Consider the following 15,407-nt stretch of genomic DNA (forward strand, 5'->3'; position numbering starts at 1 on the left):
AATTCTCTCTGTGTTTCTTTCTTCCTGTGTTTCATTCTGTTTATGTTTCATTCTGTTTATGTTTCATTCTGTTTATGTTTCATTCTTTCTGTGTTTAATTATTTGTGTTTCATTCTTTCTGTGTTTCCTTCTTTCCATGTTTCATTCTTTCTGTGTTTCATTCTGTTTATGTTTCATTATTTCTGTGTTTCTTTCTTTCTGTGTTTCATTCTGTTTATGTTTCATTATTTCTGTGTTTAATTCTTTGTGTTTCCTTCTTTCTGTGTTTCATTCTGTTTATGTTTCCTTCTTTCTGCGTTTCATTCTTTCTACTTTTCATTCTTTTTGTGTTTCCTTCTTTATGTGTTTCCTTCTTTATTTGTTTCATTCTTTATGTGTTTCATTTTTCTGTGTTTCATTCTGTGTTTCCTTCTTTATTTGTTTGCTTTTTGTGTCTTTATTTTTTTTTGTGCGTTTCCTTCTTTCTGTGTTTCATTCTTACTGTTTTTAATTCCGTTTATGTTTCATTCTTTTTGTGTTTAATTGTTTCTGTGTTTCATTCTTTGTGTATTTAATTCTTTCTGTTTAATTTAGTTTGTGATTCATTCTTTTTGCGTTTAATTGTTTCTGTGTTCCATTCTTTGTGTATTTAATTATTTCTGTTTAATTCAGTTTGTGATTCATTCTTTTTGCGTTTAATTGTTACTGTGTTTCCCTCTTTCTGTGTTTCATTCTTTCTGTTTAATTCAGTTTGTGATTCATTTTCTTTGTGTTTAATTGTTTCTGTGTTTCATTCTTTGTGTGTTTTATTCTTTCTGGTTTTCCTCACTCAGATTGTAGTACATTTTTTAGTAAACACGTTCAGCAGAACTTGCTGGAATATTTCCATATGAAGGCAAATGTCGGACATATTTCCGTGACATCTTGATGTGAGGAATTAAATGATGGAGTTAGTCTTCTGGCTCAGCTCTACTACTTTTTTCTGCATCACTTTGACGTTCACATCCAAATCAAAAAGTAAATAGAAGCGTCGTCAGAACAAGTCGTGTAAACACAAGAACCATATGCTGAGTCATCAGAACATTTGCCGTCACAATATTATCTGTCAACACGAAACGAAAGGTCAAGATCCTGTAGCTCTCAACAGTGGAAGCTCTGACCTTGTCATTAGTACTTGTGTACACGCTTGTGAATTAAACTGGGATTTACCAGTAAACAATCACATTAATGAAAGAAACTGAAGCAACAATCTTCACTTTATCATTTTTGCTTACAGCAGTTTTTAATTTAAATAGAAATGTATTTTATATTTAAATATATGTGTCTGTTTTTATTGGATATAGATTAAAATCTTGACCTAGTCAAATAACATATATTACGCATTACAAGATAAAAGTATTAAACCAACAGACCTTAAATAACTAACCAACTAGAGCCAATTAATCATATTAAATGATTCATCTTGAGACCTTGGCTCTTGCAATGGTATGAATGATGTCATAAGTATTTTCTGACGTGGTATGTAAAACTTTAAATCAGGCATGAGTTAATTTTTTTATACAACAAATGATACCTTTATAAAAAATATATTTACATACATTCTCTTTAGTCTGTAGTTTCATTGTATTGCAGAAACATTTAATCACACAGTACTACACATGTACATATATTGTATCAAGCTGTAGTAACTGGCTGGGCGGCAAAGCATTATGGTAGCTGTCCCAGTCACCGTTACTGAGAGGATCAGCACCTCATACGCACTGTTGAGTTTGCAAAGTTTAAATAAATGTTGCTAAATACTCATGACAGCAGCTGTGAACTCACCTGCTCAACTATGACACACTTCTTATGTTATCTATACACAAAAAATGTGATGACTCTGCATTTGTTCAAAGGTCAGAGCAGGAGAAGGTCTCAGAGTCAACACTGCGTTATTCATAAAAAACAACTAAAAACTACCATCGACTTTCATTGACTCTGAAACACTGGAAATCTGCACGTATGTGTTTCCAAGCCACGCTCCACATAAAGCCCACTTTAAAGTGCTGCCATCAGTCTAATGGTTCCTGTGGTCACTTAACGTCCTTCCTCACACCTTTTCACGCTCGATTCTACAACCTTTTCTCTTCTTTCTAAGATCTTTTGAGCAGAACAAACATCAAACTCAAAGATACAAAAGGTTGTTAAACTTCGCCTCTGAATGACTGAATTATTAACTAGCTAATCTAGCACAAAAATGTAGTTTTTTGTAGATTTTTTTTTTTTTAAAGATAAACACTAAAACATATATACGACTTTTTAAAGCCACATTTGCTCACGTATATCATATACATTCTTTCTCTCCACTAGTCTTTCACTTTAAGTTACTAACAATATTAGCTAGCTTAGTGCTAGCTTAGCCTCAAAACTGTTTTTTTTAGCGTTTTAGACCAGAGCAGATAGATATTGTTGACTAGCCAATGCTTATTATAGGATGTTTTAGCAAAGTAATATCTTCGAATCGTCATTTTTATAGTTTAGCTATTGGAGCTAAACAATTAGCATTGCTAGCAGACTTAGCTTCATGTTAATCGAACAGGATGCTGACTAATTCTTACCAGAATCACAAATCAATTTTTTTATATAATAGTCTTGGGAAAAAAAAAACATTTTAAAAAGCCTAACAGGTTAACAAATTCCACCTTAGGGCGACTGTTGTTAGCGTCGGTGTTAACTAGCATACACTTGACACTATTTACAACATTTTAAATTCTATTTTTTATTTCATTTCAGACCGTTTCCATATTAAGTTTGTGTAAAAAGGTGATACAGTTGATGTAACAGCCCCTAAGACCAGTAAATAGATCATATTAAATATGTGGAAACTTGCTTAAGACCTTGGCTCCTGCAAGACTATGAGTGATGTCATAATGATGCGGTGAAATGCAACTGTGGGACGGGATAAACTAGTGTTTAAACAATTTGCACAATTTGCAACCTGCCTTTTTAGTCAAGTCTTGTTGTTAATAATGCAATTGTTATGTTTACTGTTTTGTTTGTATTGTCTTTTGTTTTAAACCTGAAACAGTTTCAGATTTGTTGACCAAAGGTAAAGCGCAGCTCACATAAAATCTATTATTATTATTATATAATGAGAAAATAATAATAATAATAAATTCACTTCCGAAAAATATTGTAGTTATATTGTTTATTTACCTTTTTAAAATGTATTATCTAGTTGTTTTTTTTACTTTTTGGTATATTTTTAAAATTCACAATCAATTTTAATTTGCTTTGTTTTTATTCTTAATTTCATTGTTCGTATTTTGCATTGTATTGTTTCGCTGTATTGTTTAAAAGAGATACATTGCACAGCACTTTTCAATCAATTTTATTATTTAAAAATAAAAATATTCTATTCTATTGTAAATATATCCATTGTGTGGTATAAAATACATGATTTTAATGATCAAATTTTGGTTTAAAATGTTTAAATAATTGTTGTGGTCTCATGGCAAATGACCAGAAAGTGTCTCAAGCTTTGCTAGAGAGTCGGACAAAGAGGTGCGTCTCACCTGGGGGGGTGCACAGGTACGAGTAGAAGCCCTCGGACTTCAGCATGATGAGAAGGGATCCCCATCCCAGCAGCACGGCGGAAAACAGCAGGTTCTCGATGACCGCCGTCACCGCCATCCACCAGCGGCGAGAGAAGGCGGTGGCCAGAGAGGGCGCCATCTCTGCTGGGTGACCTGGTGGGGTGTTGGGGGGGGCCCTTGGTGGGACAGAAAAAGATGGCCGCTGGAACCAAACAAGAGATGATGAGGTCAGATTTATGGATCAATGCTTGAGATAAGTGCGAGAGAAGTCCTGATAAGACGTTGATTAAAGTGCTTTAAAGGATTATCTTAATGTCTTTGTTTGCACATGATGATGAAGATGATGATGATGAAGATGATGAAGATGATGATGGACGAGATGTTACACCACGAACAGCTGAGGCGCACAAGCCACGCCCTCAAATATTAACCAGCTCCGCCCTCGACGAATCCTATTGGCTGCTGGTGACATATTGAACATCAGCCGCACGTGAGTCGTGTGCTGCGTTCAGGTGCAGCGGGAGAGCGGAGAGCAACGCCAAGTAAATCCACAATAAAGATATTAAAAGTTGAATTTAATTCGCTCTAATATGGTCGAAGACACATAGTGGATCCTATTGTCCTATCAGGGGTAATATCACGTGGATTTGTCAAAGGGTTTTTTTTAAATCTCGATGCGACAGTGAATGTATTTTTATACCGACTGCACGTGAACATAACCGGAGCTCAGCCGGTTCGAACCAGCGGCGGCGCGAGATCAGCTGTAACCACAGCAACGAGCCATCATCATCCGCACTGATGAAAACATAATATAAAATAATATAATAAAATACATTTATGTTTATTAAGCGAAACGTTTCTGTCTAATTTTGTCTAAATAAGAAAATAAAATTATTAAGGTCATTTATGCACAATATTTGGAAGTCAATTTAAGTGATAATATTAACTCGTTTTGACACTTAAAACTCTTTATTTTTTCGTCTTCACGTGACAGAATCGCGGCAAAGGCGGAACAAAAACAAAGAACAGGAAGTAAAGTTAATGTTAATGATCGCGTCGAGAACAACACGGTGAGATGTAACGACGGATCCGAAACTGGTCTGAACTGGACTGGGATCCCCGAGCAAGCCCACCTCCGCCCCCCCCCGCCCGCATCCTCCGGCGCGCTGTCTGTGAAGTCGACGCGGGGGAGGCGAGGACGGATCCGGTTTCAAAATAAGAGCACCAGGCGTTGAACGCCACACAAACGACTTTACGCAATATGATATAAAACAGGTTTTTGTTTAAGTGTTATCGACGAAATGTATATTTTATTTTACAAGAGGATAATCTATTTTATTAGAAATCAAGCGGTAGATTCAACCCTTAATCATTGAGATTAAATTTTTGATTTTTTTTCGTTATATAATTGATTATTGTAAGTGTATTTAATGTGGGGTTTATCTATGATCGACCCCAACAACGACAGGACGTAATTCAACCTCCAATAATGTATTTTAACTAGTCGATTTGCGTGTTTGCTCCAAGTCACCGGAAGTCGATTGTGTGTTTCTCGGCGACTTGACGCGCATCCTGCAGGAGTCGCTCAGCTGTTGAGTATCAACAACAGCAGCAGCAGGAGAAAGAAAGAAAGAGAGAATGAAAGAAAGAACGAGAGAAAGAAAGAAAGTACGGTCCTGCTGCTGCTGCTGCTGCAGCCACAACAAAAGACACGCAAACTCCAACCTTCTAGTTCGTGATCTTTCCATGACATTTGGTCATTTTGACGTCATGATATTTTTAAATTCTCCTCATTAATGTAAACTATTGTTTTTTTTCTTAAGACTGCGGTGGAAGTTGTCACGTGACAAATACAAATGAGAATTTAAATAAATAAAGATGAATTAAAGTGGACATCACTTTCTTTTTATAGTTATATAAATATATATAATTTTAATTTAAAAATATAAATATATTTGAAGGAGAGCATCACTGACCCGAGTGCGCGCGTCAACGGAGCCGCGGTGTCCTCTGGGTCCTCTGCAGCCTGGAGCGCCCGTGGATGGAGAACCCGGAGTAGATCGAGGCTCGTTTGATTTCCTCGCGTCCGTCAAGTCTGTCGGTTCTTCTCGCATCCGTCATTGCGGTTCTATATATGAGGCGCGAGGAGAAGCTGCTGAAAAACAACGGCGCCTCCTGATTGGTCGACGACAGGAGCCAAGAGACCGGCGGCGACCAATCAGCGGGGCGGAGCGGCGAGCACGTGCGCGGTAGAATGCGGGGACAGGCCTGATGTTCGGGACACAAACACGGACACAAAGAGACGGAACCACGGGGACGGTTCGATACTTTTAACGGTGTTTTATTTAAATGTATTTAAAATATTATCGACGTAAAGAAAAAAAGAAAAATCACCGACAAAATTATATCGAGCGGAAATAAGATGTTAGTGAAACTTTAGTGAAGTTTATATGAACCAAGTTAAGAAGAAATTGTTAAGAATTGACTTGACATGAAAAGACAGCGTCGAGTGTTTTTGAATTGTGCGTAAACAAAGTATAAATTACACTTCACACAAAAACTAAAAAAAACAAAAAACACGCACCACTCGCTCGCTCTTTAATATTGGGGAAATGTCGCCCCCTAGCGTTAACCTGTATAACTTATTTTATACGAAAAAAACAAAACAAGTTTACGTTTGTAAAGTAAGTACTTTTGTAAATATATATCTCGTGACGTTTACAATATTATTATTTTTTCTTAAGAATATACAGCATTAAAAAAATATATGTCATACACTTTCCTGCTTTGTTTCCTGTTGTGTTCTCAGTTTTATCTTGATCTTTAAAGTATATACTTTATTGAATATTGTTTTGATTGTTTAAGCGCTTTGTGACCCTGGTCTGGAAAAGCGCTATACATATAACAATGAATTACTTACTTACTATAAAGTTGCGGAAAATACTCAAAAATGCCATTAGTTGTTGATTTAAAGTGCCATTATTAGATTAAAGTATCTACACAACAAAATATTTAATCTTTAGATAAAAGAGCTCTGGGTTCTAAGTGGCTATTGTTTGAAAAATGACTTTTCTGTGGATTTATACGAGTCTTCAGAGGGTTTCAAACTACGCGACAACAACAGGGTGTTGAGTTCGAGTCCCTGCCTCTGCATGTGAGCAACTGTTTACAGTGACGAGTTAAACTCCCCAGAGACAGAGTGAGAGCTTCCATGTTCCTGTCAAAGCAGCGGAACATATAAACAAGATATAACTTACTTACACGTGCAGTGGCGCCCTCAGGTGGCCGGATGTAGTACTGCAGCTGGCATGTGCGTTGAATGAACTTCACTTTTCTGTTTTCAGGCTTTAATTTGTTCTTATGCCGCGTTTTATCTTGTACTTCCGAGCAGGTTTACTCCATAGATGTCTTACTAGGAGGAGGCCCTGGGGCAGACCCACGGTACATTTGAGAAGCTACAACTCTGTTAGCTTTACAACACCAGTCTGTGTTTGGGGTGTAAGAAATATCGATATAATAACGCAATGTCTTTTTTTTTACAATTCTGCCATTTTTTAAACTTTCAAATCCTATTTTATCTTATAATATACTTATTTTATGGTTTATTTTTAAAAAACATAATTGTATTTGTTGTTTTTTTAGCAACTAAAATTCCCAGCATTGCTGTTGCAATTTAACTTCAGTTGTTATGTCGAGTTAAATCAACAATGAGATGACTGAGGACGAGAGGATACAGTCGACTCCAGCAGCTTTAAAAGCTGATTTTTGGACAAATTTTGGTTTCAAAAACAAATGAAAATTCTACAACACCAGAGCCAAGTACTCGACAATACTACAAATATATCCTCGTTACTACAGTATCAATATATATCGCATCGTTGCCCTTGTATTTGGGAAATAAATATTTTTGATTTAAGAAGCGTTTAATTTTGGCTTTTTTGTTGTTGTTGCAATAACGTCATTGCAACAACAAAAAAAAAATGAAGTCACGTTCACGAGGGACAAATGTGACTGTTTAGAAATGTACTTCCTGTTGTGTTCTCAGTTTTATCTTGACCTTTAAAGTATATACTTTATTGATATTGTTTTGATTGTTTAAGCGCTTTGTGACCCTGGTCTGGAAAAGCGCTATATAAATAAAAATTACTTGCTTACTTTCAGGCGTTTCACACACATCAGTCATAGTTTCACATAGAAAAATGACAACAAAAAAAAAATCAAGGAACATGTAAGTGTGCATTTGACATTTATTTATCAAACTCTTAGTATTTTTAGTGTAAAGATAAACAGGGGAGCATACGAGTACGTTCACCAGTATTGCTGCTCAACAAGGCACATGACCACAATTACAGTAAGTTTGTTTCTTATCTCCCTAAAAGTTGAACAAACCTCACTCGGCTTGCTTGTCACAACACTTGGACACGAACTGTACACAGCCTCGTCCGGACGACACGACAAAAGGAAATTATACAACGTAGACTCAGGATCGTGAACAGGTTCTTTGGCTGGTAAGTTGGATTTATTGCACCGCCTCACCTGAGAGCGTCGGAGGACCACCATCTTGGAGCTTCTCTCAAAATGGAAGCGAAAGTTTTTCGGGTGATTCTCCACCGACACCAAATCTTTGGTCTCACCACAGAGCTTTGAAACAGGACTTAAGTGAAAACATTTTGGTTGTTTTTTTTTTAGTGTTTTTGAAAGCCTTGTTTGCTCTCATGTATCCACACTTTCTTTCCATCGTTCTTTCACTTCAGAAGAAGCTAGACGCCATACTTTAGCTTAGCGCTAGCTTAGCCACACACCTTCAAACTGTTTTGTCATCATTCTTTTTTACAATTTTTAGACCCAAATAAAAAGATACGGTCGATTAGCAAAAGCTTATTTATGGATATTCTAACGAAAACATATTTTTTAGCTTCTCAAAGTTTAGCTATTGGAGCTAATGCTAGCTTAGCATTAGCTTCAACTCACCATCCAAATCTTCAGGTAACTTGAACAGAAAATTATTACAAATTAAAAAATATGAAAGTCATGTAAAAAAAAAAAAAAAACCTTTGGCCTCTTTGGAAATAATTATCAAAATATGGCTTCACTGCTCTTTCTAAGTTTTATCAAAGGAAACCGAAAGTAGAAAATATTCTTTCAAAATTTCTGTTTAAAAATAAAAATAAATTGAGATTTTTTAAGGCAGCAGAATTTAACTCATGACGAACATTATCACGAATAACAATTGATCTAAAAAAGTATCTTTTTCTCACTTTCTTTTTCTCTCTGCACTCATAACATAACTAGACGCTCAAATCTCTCGTCTGTACAAACCTTTTCTTCTTCTTCGCTCCACAAAATAAAGTAGAAAAAAAAATGCACCAAATTATCGGTTATTCCTTGACTTAAAAATCAGAATATTCAAAACGTATTAACCCCCCCCCAAAAAAATATATGATACAAACATAAATACTTATATTAGATAAGCGGAACTTTTTTAAAATCATTTCTGAGCGTCCTGATTGGCTGAAGCAGGGCCGGGTCTGCTCGGGTGTGATTGACGGGTCATCATCTGGAGTTCAGTCTTGGAGCGGTCTGCAGGACGACAAGCCATAATTAATCAGTTATCTGTTCTAAGGGGCCACACAATATATACTGGGACTGATATTAGGGGCCAAAATCCAAAAAAGAAACCTTTAGAATATGAGAAAAACTAAATAACAAAACAAAACAAAGATGAAATGCTGTAAGGAAGAAAAAACTTGGAATTTTTCCTCCAACTATGTTCATTGACAATAAAATACTGTATACATTAGAGAAAGTGATACAACTTTCTTTTCTTTTTTCCAACTACTAAAATTAAATAGAACAATACTTATGGACATTTTTTAAATCCTCTTGTTGTCTCAGGGTCAAGGTGACCCGAAGGCCTGAAAACAAACGTCTGTAGTATCCTAACATTTTGATAGGATACTAGTTGGTTTTTACCTGTATTTTTTCATTTTAAAAGAAAAAAACAACTAAAATAAATTTTTCATTGTCATTTATTTACAATTAACATGCAAATATTCAAAGCGTTAGTTCATTTTTTTGTTGCAATTAAACTTGCTGCAGTCATTAGGTCTCTCGCAGCTAATATAATATCCCACGAGATCCCAGTGATGACTGGGCACGAGAGGATACAGTAGACTCCGTTTGTACATATTTTAATTTCAAAACTAATGAAAGCAGTTACGACTTCGTCAAGAGTCATGTGGTCTGTAAATTCTGCAACACCAGAGTCAAGAACTCGAAAATACTACAAATATATACTTGTTACTACAGTATCACGATATATCGCATCATTGTCCATTTATCGTGATATTAATCGCATCGCCAAATTCTTGCCAAAACAAACCCCCAGGAATAAAGTTATATTATTTCTAAATATTTTCCAATTAATTAAAATAATCAGTTCTGAAATTAGTCTTAAATGTTCCCTTTTAGTGAGATTTAAAGATAAAAGGTTGTTGTAATGTGTGTGTATATATATATATATATATATATATATGCATAACCAGGAAAAAACGGAAAAATGTAATTTTAACAGAATCAATTTTGGGTTAAATAGTGTTATTGACGTCACACATGGGTGATAAGATAATAGTCTAATATTCTGCAGATAAGAAAAGACACAAACATTGTTTCAAAGAAATACAAATATGAGTTATTGTGAGAAGAAGATGTCAATCAAAGTTCATTCAAGTTGCAGCAGCAGATTCATGATTATGAACATGTTCGAGTCATTGTTCGTTAATAAAACCTGGAGCAGGACTCACCACTGACAAATGTCCGTTCTTCGATTTGGCCACGAGCAGCTCCGAGCCCGGCGTGAAGTCGATGATCCCTTCTTTACCTTGACCTGCAGTGAACTTGATGCTGGCGGAGAAACGTTCAAAGTTTAAAAAAAAAAAAAGTCTCCATCAAGTGTTTCCCGTCGACCTGTGGCGCCTCACCTGCCCTGGTTGATGTTGACGTTGTTGACCTTCTCGGCACAGATGGCCAGTTTGGTCACGGTCTCGATCACGTGCTCGTTCTGCAGAACCACGTCTCCCTGAGCGACGTCACGACACACGTCAGTCATGAGTCGTTGAATAAAGACTTGAATAAACCGTTTGATTCACCTTCTGTTTGTTGTCGTCGCTCGGCACGTGAAGAACGAACACGCCGTCGCTGAGAGAGCTGACCGAGATCCCTGTACACACACACACACACACACACCATGAACACACCGCAAATACACACACCATAAAACACACACACCATGAACACACCGCAAATACAAACCCACACCATAAAACACACACACCATGAACACACCGCAAAAACCACAGACACACACACCATGAACACACCACAAATACACCCACACACACCATAAAACACACACACCATGAACACACAGCAAATACAAACCCACACCATAAAACACACACACCATGAACACACCGCAAATACAAACCCACACCATAAAACACACACACCATGAACACACCGCAAATACAAACCCACACCATAAAACACACACACCATGAACCCACCGCAAATACAAACCCACACCATAAAACACACACACCATGAACACACCGCAAAAACCACACACACACACCATGAACACTCCACAAATACACACACACCCACCATAAAACACACCGCAAATACACACACACAGACACCATAAAACACACACACACTCCATGAACACACCACAAATACACCCACACACACCATAAAACACACACACAATGAACACGCCACAAATATACCCACACTGACCACAAACACACAAAAGCATCCACACACCACAAACACAGACACACAAACAGGCACAGACAAATACACAAATGCACAAACAGACACACACAATTATACACAGACACACACATACGTACACACAAAGAAAAAAAACGCAGACTCACAATCAAATGCAGACACACAGACACACACATACAAAGACACAGACACACACAAGATGTAAACAAACAGACACACAAGATGCAAACACACAGACACACATACACATACACACACATACAAAGACACAGACACACACAAGATGCAAACACAGACACACATACAAAGACACACACAGACATGCAAACACACAAACAGACAAACACATAGACACACATTCAAAGCCACAGATAAACTCAAATCACACAAAGGCGCACACACACAGACACACACAGAACAGAGTTCAACTACTGACCTTTCAGGACACTGTAGTCGATGCGCTGCTTGATCTTGGCCTCCTCGGCTATGATGGCAGTGTTTGCCGTGAGGATGAGCTGCCGCGGTCGCGCCTTGTAGCCTTTCCTGTCGTACTTGGTGACCGGCACAGCATACTGGACACCAGAGGACGAAGACATTAGTTTGAATGCTGTAGTGTTGGCTCGATGGGGCTTCACGATGCAGCTGATGAGGCTTCACGAAACAGTGGCTTGGTTACCAGAGATCAGTAGGTGGCGCTGTCAGTGTAAGAATGATCTGAGTTTTCATTGAATTAGTTTGAAGATGACGACAGTGTTTCATGAAACCTGATTAGCTGTATCGTGAAACATCAGTTTGATCTATGAGGAGAATAAATGTCTCTCAATACTTGATGATTCTGACTCACCTTCATCTTCTCATTGCCCAGAGCCTGCAGCAGTTTAGGGTTGAAGTTCTCTCCCTCTGAAGACAAGCAGGACTTTAGTAACAGATCAGGCCGACAACAGGATGCAAGATAAGGTACAGTATAGTGCGGTGTGGTATGATGCAGTACAATAAGATACAATAAAGTACTACACAATGAGATAAAACACAATAAGATACGATACAATACAGTAAGATAAAGTCAAATACCATAAGATACGATACCATCACATAAGATACGATACAATACAATAAGATACGATACAATAAAGTACCATAAGCTACAATACAGTAAGATACAATAATAAACAATACAATACCATAATATACGACACTATAAGATACGATACAATACGATACCATAAAGTACCATAAGATACAATACAGTAAGATGCAATAATGAACGATACAATAAGATACAATACAATAAAGTACCATACGATACAATACAGTAAGATACAATAATATACAATACGATACCATAATATACGATACCATAAGATACGATACCATAAGATACGATACCATAAGATACGATACCATAAGATACGATACAATATGATACGATACCATAAGATACAATACCATAAGATACGATACCATAAGAAACGATACCATAAGATACGATGCCATATGATTCGATACCATAAGATACGATACCATAAGATACGATACAATATGATACGATACCATAAGATATGATACAATACAACAGGATACCATAAGATACGATACAATATGATACAATGCAATACCATAAGAGACAATACCATAAGATACGATACAATATGATACACTGCGATACCATAAGAGACAATACCGTAAGATATGATACCATAACATACGATACAATAAAACACGATACCATAAGAGACAATACAATACGATACAATAAGATACGATACCATAATGTACCATAAGATACGATACAATACCACAAGATACAATACGACACAATAAGATATAAGACACTACACAATAAGATACAATACAATAAGATACAATACAGTAAGATACAATACGATACAATAAGCTACTACACAATAAGATAGAATACAATACAGTACATAAGATAGGATAAGACACAATACCATAGGATACAGAAAGATATGATGGGATAAAATAAGTATATATGTAATATGTAATATGATACGCTACAATAAGATACAATACTACACAGTGTGGTACAATGATATTCAGTATGATACGATAACACTTTATTTGTCAGGTTAGTATTATGTTAGTAACACGTGCAGGAAACTCACCCAGTCTTGTGTTGACGAAGAGTTTGGGGACACTCTGAGGATAATTGTCCTTCTTGTCCTTGAAGAGGTCACTGGCCACGTCCTTCTGCTTGAGCTGCAACGATACACGTCAGGTGGGTGTCATTCGTGAGGTCATGTGACCGAATCTACCTGGTGCTTCCACTCCGGACTGATCTTCTTGCAGTAGCTCCACACCATGTTCTGCATGCACAGCTTACGCAGTTGCTCGGACGCCTGGAAGAACACACCAGAGCGTCGTCACCCGCCGAGTCTTCGTAGGAATACTTTACGGGTTTGGATCTCAGGTCAGTACCTCGACCAGGGCGGCCGGGGGGGCGGGCCAGCTCTTGTCCAGGACCGTCTTGGGCAGGTTCCTGCGCAGGTTCATGAGGAAGGAGTAGCGGACGTAATCCAGGAAGTACTCGTTCTCTGGGCAACGCTCCTTGTGTCGGTAGATGAAGCCTTTGATGAACCTGTCGGAACAAGAAGTCGTTTTTTTTGTTAGTTTAAGTTCGGACAGAGTTTTAGGAGATAATGATGGACACAAAGTGACTAAATATATACATTATAGTGAGTAAATATAAACACAATACGATTGAATATGTAAATATATCAGAGAATATACTGTATATTGCATGGTTTCAAATGTAGACACCAAGAGTTTTTTCTTATTTAAATTCATTTTTTAAGCATTTATTTATGTGTTTTTTTTTTATAATTGACCTCGATAATTTGTATATTGATATAATGAATTGAATCAATTGAATAATATAATCTTAATGTCTAAAAATAAATCAATTAAACTAGTAACTAGTTTGATATTCTAATTTCAATTATTCTAATATAAATGGTCTAAATTAAATGTGGGTTTTTTCTGTAGCCTTTTAAATTCAATGTCATTTTTTTTATAATAGTTCCATTTAAATTTAAATAAATACATAACTAAATAATAATAATATATATTTTAACTAATTCAATTTGCAAAAATGTGTAGAAAAATGTTTTGTTTTTAACAAAATGTATTTTTGTTTACACAGAAGAAACATAATAAATATGTCACTCAATCTTAATCAATCAAACTAGTTAAAAGCCCTCAAGTCCTGATAAGAAGCTACGATTTTTATTCTTCTTTACATCATGAGTTGAATCATCTCTACCTGCGGATGGTGTCGGCCGCCTGGCGCCTGCGCTGGGCTCGTCTCCGGGCCAGAATCCCTCGCCACCAGGCCTGGACCGCGATGGCTTGAAGAAGGAAGAAGGTCAAAGTTCAAAACACCAGCAGATGCAGGGGACGTGGGACGTGGGATTCTTCGCTCACCTGAGGTTCTTAGTTTCTGGTATCTGGACCTCTGGCTGTAGCCTCTCCAGCCGGCCTGCAGCTTGGTGGCTACGGGTCGAGACGGAGAGAGAAAAAAAAAAGGTCATGAGTTCAAATCCCGTCGTTTCCTGGTGACATCATCGTCTCACCGATGCTGTGTTTCCTGGTTTCTAAAGCTTCTTCGGTGGCGAACAGAGTCTTCGGGAAGCGGATGAAAATTTTGGACCTGCAGTAAAAAGACATTGAGTGAAGGAGATTCACCATCGTTGAGTCTAACACAGTGGTGCTCGTCGCCATGTTCTGACCTGCCAAGTTTGTACTCCTCAGGCTTGTATCCCAGGTGCTTCACCAGCGTGGAGACGCCGTCGGCCAGACGGCCCTGCCAGTTGGGCCACGTGTCCGGACAGAGAGATTTGTACCTGAGCGGAGGAAAAAACGTAGCGACGTCGTTATCAACGTCTTCTTATCTCTAACAAGAAGAAAAACCTTCACCTTAAAATATAACATGACATAAATTTTACATTAGTCTTGAGCCTTAAAGCAAGGAAAAGGGATGAAGAAAAACTGAATTAAAGAGATAAGACAGGAAGGATATTATTAGATGTAAAAATG

At 37.2% G+C, this 15,407-nt stretch overlaps 2 protein-coding genes across 4 annotated transcripts in view; both read right to left on the reverse strand.

Annotated features, from left to right (window-relative positions):
• LOC148075053 (large neutral amino acids transporter small subunit 4-like) overlaps nucleotides 1-5,665 on the reverse strand; it is a 31,593-nt gene extending 25,928 nt beyond the window's left edge. Inside the window, exons 1-2 of the mRNA XM_087795188.1 lie at nucleotides 5,531-5,665; nucleotides 3,534-3,756 (exon numbers count right to left, since the gene is read on the reverse strand). Of these exons, the coding sequence (XP_087651314.1) occupies nucleotides 3,534-3,693 (160 nt within the window). The 5' untranslated portion in view covers nucleotides 3,694-3,756; nucleotides 5,531-5,665. The remainder of the gene's footprint in view (nucleotides 1-3,533; nucleotides 3,757-5,530) is intronic.
• A 2,118-nt stretch (nucleotides 5,666-7,783) lies between these two features.
• LOC148075054 (unconventional myosin-Ic-like) overlaps nucleotides 7,784-15,407 on the reverse strand; it is a 54,041-nt gene continuing 46,417 nt past the window's right edge. For all 3 annotated transcript variants that reach the window (XM_087795098.1, XM_087795100.1, XM_087795099.1), the window contains exons 20-32: nucleotides 15,101-15,214; nucleotides 14,945-15,021; nucleotides 14,796-14,864; nucleotides 14,635-14,719; nucleotides 13,791-13,950; nucleotides 13,628-13,711; nucleotides 13,478-13,571; nucleotides 12,196-12,251; nucleotides 11,788-11,923; nucleotides 10,703-10,773; nucleotides 10,535-10,632; nucleotides 10,358-10,457; nucleotides 7,784-9,134 (exon numbers count right to left, since the gene is read on the reverse strand). In XM_087795098.1, the coding sequence (XP_087651224.1) occupies nucleotides 9,108-9,134; nucleotides 10,358-10,457; nucleotides 10,535-10,632; nucleotides 10,703-10,773; nucleotides 11,788-11,923; nucleotides 12,196-12,251; nucleotides 13,478-13,571; nucleotides 13,628-13,711; nucleotides 13,791-13,950; nucleotides 14,635-14,719; nucleotides 14,796-14,864; nucleotides 14,945-15,021; nucleotides 15,101-15,214 (1,171 nt within the window). In that variant the 3' untranslated portion in view covers nucleotides 7,784-9,107. The remainder of the gene's footprint in view (nucleotides 9,135-10,357; nucleotides 10,458-10,534; nucleotides 10,633-10,702; nucleotides 10,774-11,787; nucleotides 11,924-12,195; nucleotides 12,252-13,477; nucleotides 13,572-13,627; nucleotides 13,712-13,790; nucleotides 13,951-14,634; nucleotides 14,720-14,795; nucleotides 14,865-14,944; nucleotides 15,022-15,100; nucleotides 15,215-15,407) is intronic.

Source organism: Callionymus lyra, chromosome 7 (assembly GCF_982586985.1).
Source record: "Callionymus lyra chromosome 7, fCalLyr1.hap1.1, whole genome shotgun sequence".
Lineage (NCBI taxonomy): Eukaryota > Metazoa > Chordata > Actinopteri > Syngnathiformes > Callionymidae > Callionymus > Callionymus lyra.